Below are 15,083 nucleotides of genomic sequence, written 5' to 3'. Positions count from 1 at the left end.
GGGCTCGGGCGAAAGTGCCGCGGCACAAACGATGGCGGCCGGCTCGCTTTGCATCGGATGCGAAGACGAGGTCGCGGCGGCGAGCGGGGGTGATGCTCGGCACCGCATCTACGGTCGTCTTGGCCGACGTTTCAGCGGACCGACGACCTGTCGTCGTGCCCGCACCCTTCACGTTTGGGTTGCGGCGGTTGCGTCGTGATGCTCGGCACCGCATCTACGGTCGTCTTGGCCGACGTTTCAGCGGACCGACGACCTGTCGTCGTCGTGCCCGCACCGTTGACGTTTGGGTTGCGGCGCCGAGGGCGGCCGAGCATCGGCCGAGGGGGAAGGCTCGAGGATGGGAGTCAAGTGCTGACACCATCTCGAGGCGGCGTCGGGGGCTGGGCGGACGACGGTGGGAACCCTCAGTCGTCGTCGCTTTCCGGCACGTGGCCTCTTGTTTGGCCTTGCTAGTCTACCGTACACATTTCTATTGTTCTGCGAATGCGCGTTCCCTACCTCGCCACCCACCGTGTGACACAGAGTAAATGGTCAGGCTGCCGGTCAGGTGCCGGTTAGGTGCCGGTCAAGCTGCCGGTTAAGCTGCCGGTCAAGCTGCCGGTCAAGCTGCCCCCAAGCTGCCCCCAAGCTGCCCCCAAGCTGCCCCCAAGCTGCCTCCAAGCTGCCGGTCAAGCTGCCGGTCAAGCTGCCGGTCAAGCTGCCGGTCAAGCTGCCGGTCAAGCTGCCGGTCAAGCTGCCGGTCAAGCTGCCGGTCAAGCTGCCGGTCAAGCTGCCGGTCAAGCTGCCGGTCAAGCTGCCCCCAAGCTGCTGGTCAAGCTGCCGATGAGTCAGCTGCGGAGCAAATGGGAATGACGGGCCGACGATGGGCGTGCACTCACTCGGCCGTGCATGGCTCCCTCGTCCTCGTGCTCCCTCATCCTCGTTCTCCCTCGTCCTCGTGCTCCCTAGTCCTCGTGCTCCCTAGTCCTTGGTCGTCCACCGCTTCCTCCGCAGCCTCTCCTCCTCATCTCTTTCAAAATTGCCCATAAAGTAGACCCAGCCTCCGGCGACGGCATTGGCGGTGCCGAGGCCGACGGCGGCTCCGCGGACGAGTCCCCGGATGGAAAACTTGCCCCGCAGCGACTGCCTCCTCCGCAAGGCCAGCAGGGCGTACATGCCGGACCAGGCGGCGGCGAGACCCGCGCTGCCGGTGGGGTAGCCGGCGAGGTTGAGGTACGAGGCGAACAGCAGGGGCGGCGTGAAGAGGACGAGCGGAAGAGGCTGCAGGGGACGGGCGTGCAGGGCCGTGACGAGCGTCGCCAGGAGCGAGGGAGGTAGCGAGGACGCTGCCGCGGCGTCAGCACATGTTCGGGCAAGGAGAGGTGCCCGTGGCCGCCGGAAAGGAGCGGCAAGCAGCAGCACGGCCAGGAAGAGGAGAGAGAGGACGAGGGGGGGGCAGGGGAGGTGAAGGACGCACAGCCCCAATCATGAAGCCGTTCGATGGCAGTTTTCGGCGGCGGCGACGGCGGCGGCGCGTCGGTGGTTTCCATGACGGCGGCGTCGTCGGAGCTTGTCATGTCCGCGATGCTGCCCACCGAGCTCGGCGAGAAGAAGCGTGCCCCGTGGCGGGCGTGAGGTTTGCCGCTTGGATCGACGGTCGAGCCGATGGCATCCGGCGAGGGCCCAGGGGCGGTGGCGGCCGCAGGTGACGTCTAGAGGTTGGCAAGTGCCGTCCGCACGTTTGGATCGTCGCTTGTTCGTCCCTGACGTGTGTGACGCTGCGTGACTTCGTCCCGGACGGTTGTGGCATCGCCATCCGACCGTCGGAGAGGCGGTCTGGGATGAGGTCGAAAAAGAGGGCGGATTTGGGTGACTAAGCACGTAGCCCAAGTACGGTGCGGAGTACACTGTACACTGTACATGTTATAATATGTGATACAGTATATCAAGTACGGTGCGGGGTACGGAGTACACTGTACATGTTATAATATGTAATACAGTGTACCAAGTACGGTGCAGTACGGAGTACTCTGTAAGTACACCTTTGGCCAGGGTTTGCACTCGACTCCTCACTTGTCAAGTACATGGATCATTCTGCATGCCAGAAACTCTCTACCCAGACGAAAAAAATGGTCAGCTGCTTGAAGCGGCTGTTGGGACAGAATACTACTCGCAGCAAGGGCAATTGGGGGGGTTGCTACAGGCCATTGTCGGGTCCGACCCAGCGCTTGCAGGTGCGGTGGCGGGGGCTCACAGTACTGTAAGTGCACTGTAAGTACTAAGAGACCACTGGAGCTGATGGCCCTGGAGCCGTCGTCTCAGCCGACGTCCTGCGCATCCACGGCCATGATTCCTCGCGACTCCGACCACCATTCTCCATTTCCTCGCGCAAGAGGTCGTCGGCAGCGTCGGCAGCATCCGCAGGGCACCGTCGTCTCCTCGCCATGACGGCCCCTACCGGTAATTGAGGCGATCGAGCCATCCCAGCACGCAGATGGCGCCCGGCGTCTCGTACCAGGCGGTGTAGCTGTAGGTAATCATGAGCTGGGCCTCCACCGGCGTGCTCGGGCTGTACAGGTCGCTCAGCGGCTGCACCTCGCTGGAATCGACGTCGTTGACGAGCATCGGCCAAAAGTGCTTGTTGTAGCGGTCGACGGCACCGTAGAGCGCTCCGATCTGGCTCCGGACCTTGTCCAGCAGCCGCGCCCTCTCGGCGGCTCCGGCGAACAAGACGTCGGTCCGACCGGCGAGCGCGCTGTTGAGGAGCCGGCGATGGATGAGGTCGACAATCTCGGCGGGAAAGACGCCGGCGAGCGTCGCGTCGGCGCACCGCATCGCCTGCAGGTCGAGCAGGAGGCGCACCTTGATGAGCGTGACGGCGACGACCTGGCTGAGCTCCATCCATCCCTCTCGCAGCCAGGCCTCGTGCGGGCTCTCGAAGACGTCGGCGTCACGCACGTCGAGGTACGGAAGGCTCATGTCGTCGTAGTCGTAGCCCGGGCTCGTGCTCGTCACGGCGTGCCACTTGACAAAGTCGTAGGCGTCCTGGTCGCGGCCGAGGCGGACGTACAGGCTGGGGACGATCTGGCGCAGGTCCAGGTCGTCCGACCGGCACAGCCGCATCATGTCGAGGAGGTGATCGAGCGACGCCTGGACGACGTCGACGAGCCCGCCGATGGCGCCGTAGTGCAGCAACAGGGAGTGGACGAGGCCGAAGCGCGCGTCCATGTACGGCCTCGTCTCGAGGATGCCCCAGAAGCGGCCGGCCTGGGTTTCGAACATGCTCTCGGGCGTCAAGAAGTCGCTCGGCATGTCTCGCAGCCTTTCGTACTCGCTCTCGTAGAGACGCCGGGCCCGCTTTATCTCCTTGCACGCCATCCTGTGCTCCTCGCGGTCGGCCGCCTGGCAGTCGCGGCCGCAGTAGTAGACGGCCTGGCAGGCGGCGCAGCGCTTCACGCCGTCCTGGCGGCGGCAGAGCTCGCAGGCCCGGGCCGCGAGACCGTCGAGCTTGTCGATGTCGATGTTTTCGATGGACCGCATCACGGCCGTTGCCCGAGGAGACGGACCGACCGACCGACAGTCCGTCCGTCCAAGGAGTCGCGGGATCGGGAAAGGGGAACGAGGGGCGTGCAAGGCGAGAAGAGTGCGTCTGTCCCCGGCTCTCGGTCGACTCGGAGCGCTGCTGGCATCCAAAATGCCGTGAGCTCTCGTCGGCGGCTGGAGCAACGAACAACGACAGGGGGCGCTGCTTTACTCTCCCGCTGCGGAGCACAGGACACGGGACGGCGACGACCGGCCTCCTCGAACAAGGCACAAGGTTCCATGCGACTGGTGAGGCTCCCAGCCAAGGCTCGGCGAAGACATGTCGCCAGGGGAGTGTCAGGCTGAAGCAGATGATGGACACGTTGCAGATGATGGACATTTTATGGACACCTTTGCACTGCCGTAGTTTACGCGGACGGCGAACGGAGTAATGATGAGGCGTACATGTGCTTACGTAATTGCAGTACAATATACCACTTACATGTACTTACTCCGCAAGTACGGAGTACGGAGTGCAAGTATTTACAGCAAGTATACTGCTTGTACGGAATATTACTTGATACAGAGTTCTTGTAGGCCGTACTAGAAGTTACAGCAAGTATACTGCTTGTACGGAATATTACTTGATACCAAGTACTTGTACGCCGTACTAGAAGTTACAGTACGTACAGTATACTGCTTGTACGGAATATTACTTGATACAAAGTACTTGTAGGCCGTACTAAAAGTTACAGCAAGTATACTGCTTGCACGGAATATTACTTGATACCAAGTACTTGTACGCCGTACTAAAAGTTACAGCAAGTATACTGCTTGTACGGAATATTACTTGATACCAAGTACTTGCACTCCGTATTACTAGAAGTCACATCCTGTAGAGCCAAAAAGACTGCTGCGTCATCGTTTACTGTACGCAAGTTCAAGGTCCTCCGTCCACATGTGCTAGGTGCCGGTTCGAAGCTAGGCCGCTAATGGCAGTATTTTTCATTTTATTACAGCAGCTACTCCGTAGTAGGTAGCATCGATCTGTCAAGTGCCATTGCTCGGTCATGCATGTGTTCGCTGCGTGCGAGACTTTCACCTTCACTGGCAATGCGTTGCTATTTTGATAAATATTCACATGCAAATATAGCAGCTGGCATCAATCTGTCAAGCATCATGCATCCGTATGATACATCTGCCTGCTTGCAAGAGTGCCCAGGTGCAAGGCGATTCGGACAAGTCTGCCTCTGCACATGTACGGGGTACTTGGTGCACGAGTACCCCCTGTAAAAGGTACGGAACGCACGCTGTACGGAGCGTTACTCACCGCGCAACTCTGCCCTCGGCACTTGTATACTGTACCTGCGGTACGACGTGGTCAAGTACTTGGTACATGGATCTTGTGGGCCGTGGCCTCTGTGACAAACCTCCATATATCCACGTCCTCAAGGACCCCAGTATAAGTACTTGTACGGCATATTATACATGTCCTTCTGCATCATCATCATTCAGGTGTACACCTTCATCTGCACGCGCCCATTGTCGTGGCCTCCCTCGTCATCGTCAGCCAGCTCTCAACCCTCGAGTAGAGCAAGCTTAAAGATGCGTTGCATGACATCCGTCACCTCGCCATCGTCAGCTGGCTCTCAACCCTTGGATAGAGCTAGCTTAAAGATGCGTTGCATGACGTCGGCCACCTCGTCCTCGAGGTTTCCTTTCTTGCCATCGCCCGTGCCGGCGTTAGGAAACAACTTTTCGCCCACCTTTTTGCGCAGTTCGGCCTCGGCATCCTTGCTGCCGTCTCGTGTCAGCCATCGGCCGTGCTCGTCGTCGCCCCGCCGCCGCACCTACCTCTCCTTCGGCTTCTTCTCCTGCACCTCGAGCAGCCTCACCATGCGGAGCATGCCCTGCAGCGGCATCGGGCAGCTGGCGAGGTCCAGCGTCGACCCGTTCCTCCACCGCACGACAATCTTCTGCTTGTCCTTGTCCGGCGCGAGCATCTCGGTGAGGTCCTCGGCCGTGGCCGAAGCCGAGATGGTGACGGTGAAATGCTGCCCGTGACGGAGAGTCAGCGGTCCCTTGGTCTGGTCGACGACGTCGACGACGGTGGAACGCTTCTCGCACGCGCGGCAGGCGTGCCGGTCGCGCTCGCAGTCGCCGCAGCGTCGTCGGTGCCGGTCGCGCTCGTCGTCGGCGGGCTTGGAACGGGGCGTGCAGGACCCGCAGTCGGAGTCGCAGAGGATCGAGCAGTCCGAGTAGCGACGAATCTTGTCGACGAGCGGGGAGACGCACGACCGTCGCCTCGATCTGCTGCGACGGCGCCGGCACGAGTCGTCGACCAGGACCGGTCGTCTGTGGCGCCGGTAGAAGCCGTCCTCGCTGTCGTACTGCGTGCGAGAGTACGTGTACGACTCGCACTCTCGGTCTCTCCGCTTCGAAGGCATCGTGCTGGTCTGTCTATCCGTGATTCTGCCGTCGTGTTCGCCGTTTGGTCTGCTGTTTGGTCCGCCGCTTGTGCTCAAAGATGTGAGTGATTTGCTCCTCCGCTCATCGTCGTGAACGGTCATGGCCCGCATTATATGCCATTAAGAGGCCCCTGGCGCCTGAGGGGAGGTGATGACGCTCTCTGGCCTTGTCTCGAGGAGAGAAAGGACTCCTTTGGGGTCGGGGGCGAATGGCAGGGATGGTTCGACAGAGCTCGGCGAGACGCAGGAGCGTGCCCTTTCGACAGGACGGTTCTACCCAATGAAGCCAACACGATGGATGCATGGCGAGCCGGGTACTTTGTCACCGGTGTTTGGGGCCGCCTGCGAAGAAAAAAGAAGAATCGGATGAGCCGCTTGGCCGAGTCTTTCAACGCGTGCTGGCGTGCGTCTCGTACGCCTAATGTCGTCAAAGACTGACGTGCCTCTCGTCTAGCACTCGTCACGGGGGTCGGCCATGATAAAGAAGGAGAGGCAAAAGTCGGGGGCGGTGAAGAAAGGAATCTCGGCATGACATTTGGCCGTTCCATGAAAGAAGGCCGCTGACGGCGGTTTGTTTGTTGCGTGCCGATCCTCTTTAGGTGCAGCATCATTGCTTTGTTTGTACTCTGCAAGTACAGTACTGAAGCACAAGTGACAGTGCTGTATTTACAGTAATGCTGACTTGCTGTACGGAGTACTCCCCAAGTACCTAGTACTTACTGGCACCTATACTCGACTTGCAACTAGGTATTACTTAGTACTGTACTGTACACTTACATGTACGGTACAGAACACTTACCTGTACTGTACAGAACACTTACATGGACTGTACGGCACACTTACATCTACTGTACGGAACACTTCCATCTACTGTACGGAACACTTCCATCTACTGTACGGGACACTCCCATCTACTGTACGGAACACTTGCATGTACTGTACAGACACTTCCATCTACTGTACGGAACACTTCCATCTACTGTACAGAGTACTTTCTCGCAGTACACCTGCTGTACAGTGCCTAGGCATTTGCATACTTGTAGCAAGTACTCCGTACATGTAATTCCAAGTAGGTACAGTAGGTACAGCAGCTACATGCAAGATACTTGCAGTACCTACTGTGCTTACAGAGGCCCAGGCACCCGCGGCCGGAAAAAGGTTCCAACGGCCCGCCATCCCACTTCACCTCGGCAAGGGGCATGGCGTGGGAAGAAAAAAAAGAGGCCAGCGAGCGAACACGGCAAAAACCTCCAGTCGCTTCCGCCGACGTCCATCGAACCTCGCTGCCTCCACCAACAACGCCCGCTGCTCCCCAACATCAGGCCCCTCGCCGCACCCTTCATCCAGCTCGTTGTCCCCTCCCTCCTCACGCACGAGATTCAACGCATCTGCTCCGTCACAATGGCCGGTCTAAGCCCCCAGATGTGAGTCGCCTCTCTCGTCGACGACGCATGACGTGACGTCCAGTCTTGGCGGCCTTGCCCCCCCCCCCCCCCCCCTCTGGGTGGTGCAGGCGACATCGTCGACATCATCGACGCCGGCTGACGTTGGCAGCACCAATCTGGTCATCATCCTGGGTATGATGCAGGTGTCGAAGCGCATCCCCTTTGACGATCCCTCGGTCCTCATGGGCGTCCGCGGCCTCTACCTTGCCAGCAACCTCGTCATCGCCCTCATCTACCTCTACATCCAGGCCAAGATCAACAAGAAAAAGGGTGGGTTCCGGTCCTCGCCGTCGCCGCCACGGCAGAAGCAGCGGCGCCGTCTCTAACGCCTGGCCAGACCTGACGACGCTCAAGTACGTCGAGCCCGCGCCCATGGGCTCCTCCGAGGAGGGCAAGCTCGTCACGACGACGGTGCACGCCTACGACATTCAGCAGCTCCGCACGGCCTTTCGCGGCCAGCTCATGGGCATCGCCATGATGGCCTTTATGCACATCTACATGAAGTACACCAACCCGCTGCTCATCCAGAGCATCATCCCCCTCAAGAGCGCCCTCGAGGGCAACCTCGCCAAGATCTACCTCTACGGCCAGCCCGCCATCGGAGACCTCAAGCGCCCCTTCAAGCAGGCTGCCGGCTTCATGAGCGCCATGCAGGGCGGCGAGACGCAGAGCGACAAGAAGGCCGTCGAGGCTGCCGAAAAGTCGGGTCGCGGCGGTGTCAAGGAGGAATAGGCGACGACGACGGCCGGCGATGCGTCGGACGCGAGTCGTGGCCGCGGGGACGTAAAAGGCATGTGTATGTATGTATGTATCATGTACCATCAAGACGTGGTGGAGGCATCCCTCGTGCTCGCCCGCGCCGTTCCAACGACATGACGAAGCCGTACCCCTCCCGCCCAGTCGTTGCGTCTGCGTGCATCATGATGTGCCTCGGCACGGCGAACTGCACATTCGTCGCGTCAGCGCGCGCCCCACGGGATACCTGGCACCCGACGCGTCGTCGCCAGGGCCTGTCGTGGGCGCTCTCGCCGCCGCCTCGGAAGCGGCAACCTCCCGGGCGCCATGACTTTGCCCGTTTTCCTCGTCGGCATCTGCCCTCGGTCGTCCTTGTCGGAGAGGGCATGACGGTGGGCCGCGTCGGCAGGACGGGCGACGGTAGGTGCTGCTGGTCCTGCGCGTCCCCCATCGTGAGACCCAAGAACGCGAGGCCGGCGGCGGCGAAAGGAGAGGTGAGGGTGGACGACGCACAAGGGATCGAGCACCCTCCTCGTCATCTCGTCGACGCACGACGTCGCCTCATCTGAAACAAGCCGGCGGCGAGGAAGAGGACAAAGATGAGGCCCACGCAGGCGAACAAGGTGACGGCATACGTCGTCTGAACGTCGGCCGGTGCCTCGTGCCAATCCCTTGTCCAATCAGGCAGCCGGATTGCCTGCAGCTGAACCATCCAAACAAAGACCCAGATGGCAATGACCAAGACGGCAAACAGACCTTGCGCAAGATGGTGCAGCGCCCGACCAGACGACGACGGAGCCATGGGCCGAGAGAAGAGGGCCGAGAGAAGAGTGCGGCCGACAGCTTTGGCGATTTCCGAGACGACGGCATCACGCAGAGACCCTGGTGGCGTTGGGAGGAGCCCGTCCTTTATCGGCGTCCAGGTGCGAGGCGTGGACGAGCTGGCAGAGGCCAACCGCCGTCCGAAGGGGGGCGGGCGAAGCATCAGCCGCAGTCGCCGACGCTGACGCCGATGCTGATGCGGACGCTTACGCCGCCGATGCCTGCTGACCGTCGCCGACCCTGCTGGCTCTGCTGGCTCTGCTGGCCCGACAGGCTCGCCGTCGCACAAGGGGGCGCAGGCCGTTGTCCCGAGGCTCGATGCGGAAGACGAGGTTATCGCCGCACGCATCAGCCGCACGCCGGGGTCGGTGCGAAGTCGTCGACGCAGGGAGACGCGCTCGTCGTCCGTCCCGCCGCTCGTGGACGGGAAGAGACGGGAGAGCGTCGGCCGGCCCGACAACTTTGAATGGCTAGTCGAAGCTGCGAGCGAGCCAACGCGCGCACGACGACGCAGGATTCGGCATCCATGCACGTGCCAGATGATCCATCAGCGTCTCCCAAGGCAAGGGCCCATCATTCCGAGGCCAAAGGACGCGGATGTGACTCGACGATGGATACATCCGGCCGGATGCAGAGGGGCCTGTCGGGTTAGGATGGAGGGCCCAACAGGTGGTCTACCTCTGATGGATGGATGGAACGACGGGGTATTCAATCCAAAAGACGGGCGCACGCTCGTGCGCCGCAGATGGGCTAGGCCGTAGGCTCGTACATGGTTTGGTACGGTGCGAGGTCGGCGTCGGTTCCCACGCCTGCGCCCGGGTGACGTGCCTGGGTGGTGCAGATTCAGTCGACGCCCGCATCGGCCGTATCCGTCTCTCCCTCACCATGCCCCTTGGCATCGTCGCCGGCACCTCGGTCGGCATCGTCGTCGGCCTCGTCGTCGGCCTCTCCGTCGGCGGCGGCGGCGGCGGCGGCCACGGGCGCGCCGGTGCGTGTGAGGTGGCGTTGGATCATGTTGCGGATGTCGGCCCTGTTGACCAGCTTCATCTCCTCGTCACCCTTGTCCTCGTAGTAGGCCTGGATCTCCTTGGGGCGGAAGCCGCTCTCGACGAGCTTCAGGATCTCGTCCCGGCGGGCCTCGACCGCCTTTCTTCGGTAGCCGGCGTAGGACGGGTCCGGCTCGTGGTTGTGTGCGCGGTTGAGGGCGGCGACTTGAAAGGGCCCGCCGGGATAGCGCTGCTTGATGGTGACGCGGTAGGGGCAGTTGGTCATCTGCGAGCTGCTGCGGCGACGACGCGTCGGCTCGACGCCCGAGGACCTCGGCTTCGGGTACGTCTTGCCCCGGCAGCAGCGGAGGAGGGTGCGGCGAGGGTCGTCCTTGGAGGGCCGCTTGTAGACGACGGCGAGGGCGAAGCCGAGGTCCTTCATGGTCACGTCGATGGCCGCCTTGGCCTCGTCGTAGGTGGCGAAGCGATACTGCACGAGCGCCTCCATGAGGCTCGGGGGCACACTGCCTGCCGGCACTGCTCTGCCGAGGGACGGGCGATGGTGGAGGGACGAGAAGGTGGATGGCGGAGCCAAGATGGATGGGTGCAGAAGGCAGGCAAACGAGGCTGGGCGTGAGGATTTTGGCCGCCGCGTGAGGAAAAAGCCGTGGAGTACGGAGTACTAGGAAGCATTATTGCAAGTACAAGTACGGAGTACTTGCAGCAAGAATCTACACCCACAAGTATACAGTACAGGTAGCCATTGCTTACTGTACGAACGTGTACGGAGTACGGAGTAAGTACGGAGTACGGAGTACGGAGTACCTGTACTGTAATGATATTACTGTAGGTTAGGTGTACTCCGTAGGTGGTGTATGGTAGCGTCGGTAGGTAGCAAATACATGAAGCTGCGAGGCGATGGTTCAACATAGACACTGTACGTACTGTGCTAGGTACAACTTGTACTTGTCGCAAGTACTTGCAAGTCACAACTACAACTGTATGCACAGCAAGAACAGCACTGTACCTGAGCAATGCCTACGGTATTACGGTATTGATGTGCAAGTTCTTGCTTGTATTCGGGCCCATGATCATCGTGCAACCTTGCTCGCGTCGCTCAAAGGTACCTACCGTGAGAGGCATCGGTATTCTGTATCAAAGCGGACAGCGTCGTACATTGGCAAGGTGGTGATGAAGCATTCGAGCAGTGCTCATGCTGTCGCTCACGAGCTGTAAATGGTAATGCTGGATAATTACTAGGTGGCTGGTACCTAATAGGTAGTCGTACCATGGACAGGTACACACTACCTAGTAGATACTTGCATGTACGGAGTACGGAGTAATTACAGTGTACAGTACTTGTAGCTAGGAGCTAGAAGTTGGCCATAGGGGCAAGTACAGTACTTTTGGGTTCTACAGTACAAGTACATTACTTTTACTTGCTTGGGTTCTACAAGTACAGTACTTTTACTTGCTTGGGTTCTACAAGTACAGTACTTTTACGTGCTTGGGTTCTACAAGTACAGTACTTTTACTTACTTGGGTTCTACAAGTACAGATATATTACCAATTTTTTCGAAGCCCAACGCTGGCCGCATGAATATACTCGCATACTCACTGGTAACGCGGTGCGTAGAATGCGTCTGTGGTCAGCATCGAATAGATTATCGTCCTATATACGTCTTCTGTCGAACCGCATGAACAATGTCGGTATTGATTACAGTACAGTCCAAGAACCTACAGTTCTCATGGTAGCTTTCAAGTTTCAAGACGCGTACAGTACAAGTACTATCAAGTACTTACTTACCTGTACTCCGTACTTGCTCAGTACATGTACCGCTGCCGACCTTTAGCGGCTTCAGCACACCCTTCGCTGGAGTCTTGGGTGTCTTAGTGGTCTCGGGTGTCTTAGGTAATGCTCACCGTCAACCACAATGCCCCCCGCAACCCAATCACTCACAGGCATGTACTTGCTTGCTGCAGCACCTAATTATCGACACGCTAGGGACGAGGGGTCCAGGTGACGTCCGGGGGGCAAATACCGACTCTGCCAAACTTGACGCCTCGTCATCCCATCTTGATTCTGAATTCATCAAACGACATCAAGCACCAGCTCGCAGGCTGCAACGCAACGCAACTACTGTTCCGTCTTTGTCACCATCCTCGCCGCTCGTCGTCACCATCCTCGCCGCTCGTCGTCACCATCCTCGCCGCTCGTCGTCACCATCCTCGCCGCTCGTCGTCACCATCCTTGCCGCTCGTCGTTCGACCTTTCCACCCGTGCAGCATCCGGACATCCGGCATCAGTGGCAGGTGACGGAAGAGGCATCATGGAACGACGGCCAACGCCGCCTCCTCCACCGTCGAGCGGGCGTCCTGCTGCTGCCGCCGCGTCGCCGCCGACGCCGGAAAGCGTCCGGAGGATGGTGCGGTACCTCTCGGCACCCTCTGCCTCCCTCGCCGTCCGCTCACACGTCGCTAGGAGGAAGGCCGGCTCCGGGCCAAGGCGATACGCGAGCAGCGCGAGGCCGAACGGCACGCCTCGGGCACGGCGCCGACGATGGCCAACTCGGGCTCCGGCTTCATACCGACCGACGACGTCCACCTGACGAGGTCGGCCGGCGGCAAGCGGCCCTACTCCTCCCTATCCGGCGCCGACGCCCGCCCGCCCGGCGGCACGAACCGCGACGGCCGCGTCGAGACGGCCGGCGAGGGCGAGCTGCGGCCGGCACGCAAGTTCACCAAGTTTGTCGACTACAACATGAGCTCCATGACCGACACCAAGGGCGGCTTCCTGTCGGCCGAGGACGACCCTCACAACGCCGCCTTCGCCGCGAGGCCCGGCCAGGCCGACGAGCGGCGGCCCAAGGACATGACGGTCCAGGAGTGGGAGCGTCTGCAGCTCCTCCGAAACCTCAAGAGGCTCAAGGCGGGGCCCTTTGAGCCGGGCCTCACCGTGCTGCAGGACGAAAAGGACAGGAAGCGGTGCCGCGAGTGCGGCAGCCTCGAGATTGACTTTGTCTGGGACGACGTCTTTGGCGTCTGCGTCTGCCACAGGTGCAAGGAGACGCACCCGGAAAAGTACTCGCTCCTCACCAAGACGGAGTGCAAGCAGGACTACCTCTTGACGGATCGTACGTATCGCCCCGTCGCCTCGACGCCTCGGCGAGCGAGGGTCGGCATCCGCCGCGGGCGCCGTACGCCGCTGACACGAGCGAGCAGCCGAACTGCGCGACCCCGAGCTCCTCCCCCACCTCAACAAGCCGAACCCGCACAAGTCGCACTGGCACGACATGATGCTCTTCCTGCGCTTCCAGGTCGAGGACTACGCCCTCAAGACGAAGTGGGGCTCCGCCGAGGCGCTCGACGCCGAGTACGACCGGCGCGAGACGCAGAAGAAGGCGCGCAAGGAGGCCAAGTTCAAGGAGAAGCTGCTGGACCTCAAGCGCAAGACGCGAACCGACGCCTACCGCCGCCAGGCCGGCACCCTCGGCGGGTCGGGCGCGAGCAAGTTTGGCGACGCCGTCGGCGGCGGCAAGCACGTGCACGACTGGGGGAGGACGGTGCGGAACGAGGAGGGCATGACCATCAAGACGTGCGTCGACTGCGGCATGGAGGTGGAGGAGCTGGAACTCTGACGGCACATGACGGCCTGCAGGGCGCCCTTTTGCCACGGGAGGACAGTCCCATCACGCGCTGGGCCGCATGAGTGTGCACGCACAAGTACTTTGGTGTGGTGTATGCGGGAGGTGACCCATGGGAGACGAGAGCACCTTGATGGGACTGCGGCCGATTCCTCGCCATGGGTGGGAGCATTGGGAAGCGATCCTCATGTTCAGATTGCCTACGAATGCACGACACCAAGTCGAGTACTTTGCACGGCGGGTCCGGTACGCACAAACTAAGCACATTATACCGTCAAAGTCTAGCCGAACAAGCAGCCGAAAATTCTCCAAGCCTCGAACACAACCGAGCCGCTCTTCTTCACGCCCGGGCAAGCCCAGACCGCAATGAAAAGATTAAAAAACGCCTGTCAGACGTCCACCGACACCCACCCCGCCCGCGCGCCCGAGGGCAGACCACAGACGGGGACGAGATCATCAAGATAAAAGCCAGGCCCCGTGCCGAAGCAGCGAGGCGCAATCTCTCTATACAGCAGCTGCGCGAGGCAACCGCCGCCATCCTTGCGGACAGAGCGAGAGGAAACCAGAAGGTGTGGGTATTCACTCTGGGGCGTCGGGGATATACAATCATCAACCAGGGTGGATTCTGTGGCTCTTGAAGGAAACCAAGAGAAGGTCGAATACTATAGAAATGATTCTCCTGCAGTCGCTCGTTAGCATGACACGTCGTCGCTCGGTGCAAAGGTAGGGGGAGGCATACTGAAGTATTGTCGACATGAAGAAGAAAAGAGAAAAGGAAATCGAAATGGCGGCGGCGAGGACGGAAATTTATAGAGCTCAAAGTGGGGCCAACTCTGGTCCCTGACCGCCTAAAAGTTTTGCGCGGCAGAAAAAAACCTGCACGGCGGAGCCTTGGCCGTGTCTCGTCGTGGCCCACGGATCCACCGGACCAATCAAAGCCGAGCCTTGGAGGCATATGAGGCTTCCAGAGACCTACAGAGGAGCTTCATTTTGCCCACCAAGCGACGCCAGCCAGTGACGCAGCTGGCCAAGAAGACTTGCAATCCACAGATGGTACGAGCAAGGCCTTTGCGCCGAACGGCGGGCCGATTATTTATTGCCATGGTCCTATTACGAGCAATACTCCGTACTTCCGGAGTACTTATTGTACCTGTACGGAGTACTGTACAGTACAGTACGAGGGCGGAATACGGAGCACTGTACGCCTGCTTTCTTGTAAGCACGTACTCCGTGCATGTACAGTGATTACAGTACAGTATGTGTACAGGTATTAGAGACTGTACTGCTTCTATAGTGCTGTACTGTATCCGTACTCGAGCACAAGTACTTGTACTTTACTGTACTGTAGTACTTACAGTAAGTACTTGGGGCAATACAAGTACGGAGTACTGTACTATTGGGTTTTCCGTATGTCGACAGGTATTAATATCCAAGTACAGTACAGTACTGTACAAGGTATACAGTACGGAGAACATGCGGCAC

General features: G+C 59.9%; 6 protein-coding genes and 1 pseudogene across 6 annotated transcripts; 3 read left to right on the top strand and 4 right to left on the bottom strand.

Moving 5' to 3' along the window:
• Positions 1 to 31: 31 nt before the first annotated feature.
• DCS_08155 (uncharacterized protein) lies at positions 32 to 826 on the top strand (the record flags this gene model as incomplete). The annotated part of the gene is made up of 3 exons (XM_040805435.1): positions 32 to 70; positions 136 to 428; positions 607 to 826. 3 exons carry the CDS (start codon positions 32 to 34, stop codon positions 824 to 826), a joined length of 552 nt encoding a protein of 183 aa, XP_040655539.1.
• Positions 827 to 960: 134 nt separating this feature from the next.
• On the bottom strand, positions 961 to 3,519 carry DCS_08154 (uncharacterized protein; the record flags this gene model as incomplete). The annotated part of the gene is made up of 4 exons (XM_040805434.1): positions 961 to 1,325; positions 1,457 to 1,691; positions 1,767 to 1,815; positions 2,438 to 3,519. The coding sequence occupies 4 exons, from the start codon at positions 3,517 to 3,519 to the stop codon at positions 961 to 963; spliced, it is 1,731 nt and encodes a 576-aa protein (XP_040655538.1).
• Positions 3,520 to 5,150: 1,631 nt separating this feature from the next.
• DCS_08153 (uncharacterized protein) lies at positions 5,151 to 6,071 on the bottom strand (the record flags this gene model as incomplete). Its single annotated transcript, XM_040805433.1, has 2 exons — positions 5,151 to 5,298; positions 5,356 to 6,071. The coding sequence occupies 2 exons, from the start codon at positions 6,069 to 6,071 to the stop codon at positions 5,151 to 5,153; spliced, it is 864 nt and encodes a 287-aa protein (XP_040655537.1).
• Positions 6,072 to 7,596: 1,525 nt separating this feature from the next.
• On the top strand, positions 7,597 to 8,146 carry DCS_08152 (annotated as a pseudogene).
• A 538-nt stretch (positions 8,147 to 8,684) lies between these two features.
• Positions 8,685 to 9,320, bottom strand: DCS_08151 (uncharacterized protein; the record flags this gene model as incomplete). The annotated part of the gene is made up of 1 exon (XM_040805432.1): positions 8,685 to 9,320. One exon carries the CDS (start codon positions 9,318 to 9,320, stop codon positions 8,685 to 8,687), a length of 636 nt encoding a protein of 211 aa, XP_040655536.1.
• A 494-nt stretch (positions 9,321 to 9,814) lies between these two features.
• Positions 9,815 to 10,465, bottom strand: DCS_08150 (uncharacterized protein; the record flags this gene model as incomplete). The annotated part of the gene is made up of 1 exon (XM_040805431.1): positions 9,815 to 10,465. One exon carries the CDS (start codon positions 10,463 to 10,465, stop codon positions 9,815 to 9,817), a length of 651 nt encoding a protein of 216 aa, XP_040655535.1.
• A 1,822-nt stretch (positions 10,466 to 12,287) lies between these two features.
• DCS_08149 (uncharacterized protein) lies at positions 12,288 to 13,595 on the top strand (the record flags this gene model as incomplete). Its single annotated transcript, XM_040805430.1, has 3 exons — positions 12,288 to 12,383; positions 12,440 to 13,091; positions 13,180 to 13,595. 3 exons carry the CDS (start codon positions 12,288 to 12,290, stop codon positions 13,593 to 13,595), a joined length of 1,164 nt encoding a protein of 387 aa, XP_040655534.1.
• Positions 13,596 to 15,083: the final 1,488 nt, after the last annotated feature.

The sequence above is a fragment of the Drechmeria coniospora genome, chromosome 03 (genome assembly GCF_001625195.1).
Source record: "Drechmeria coniospora strain ARSEF 6962 chromosome 03, whole genome shotgun sequence".
NCBI classification, from domain to species: domain Eukaryota; kingdom Fungi; phylum Ascomycota; class Sordariomycetes; order Hypocreales; family Ophiocordycipitaceae; genus Drechmeria; species Drechmeria coniospora.
This window is presented reverse-complemented; position numbering and strand designations above follow the sequence as displayed.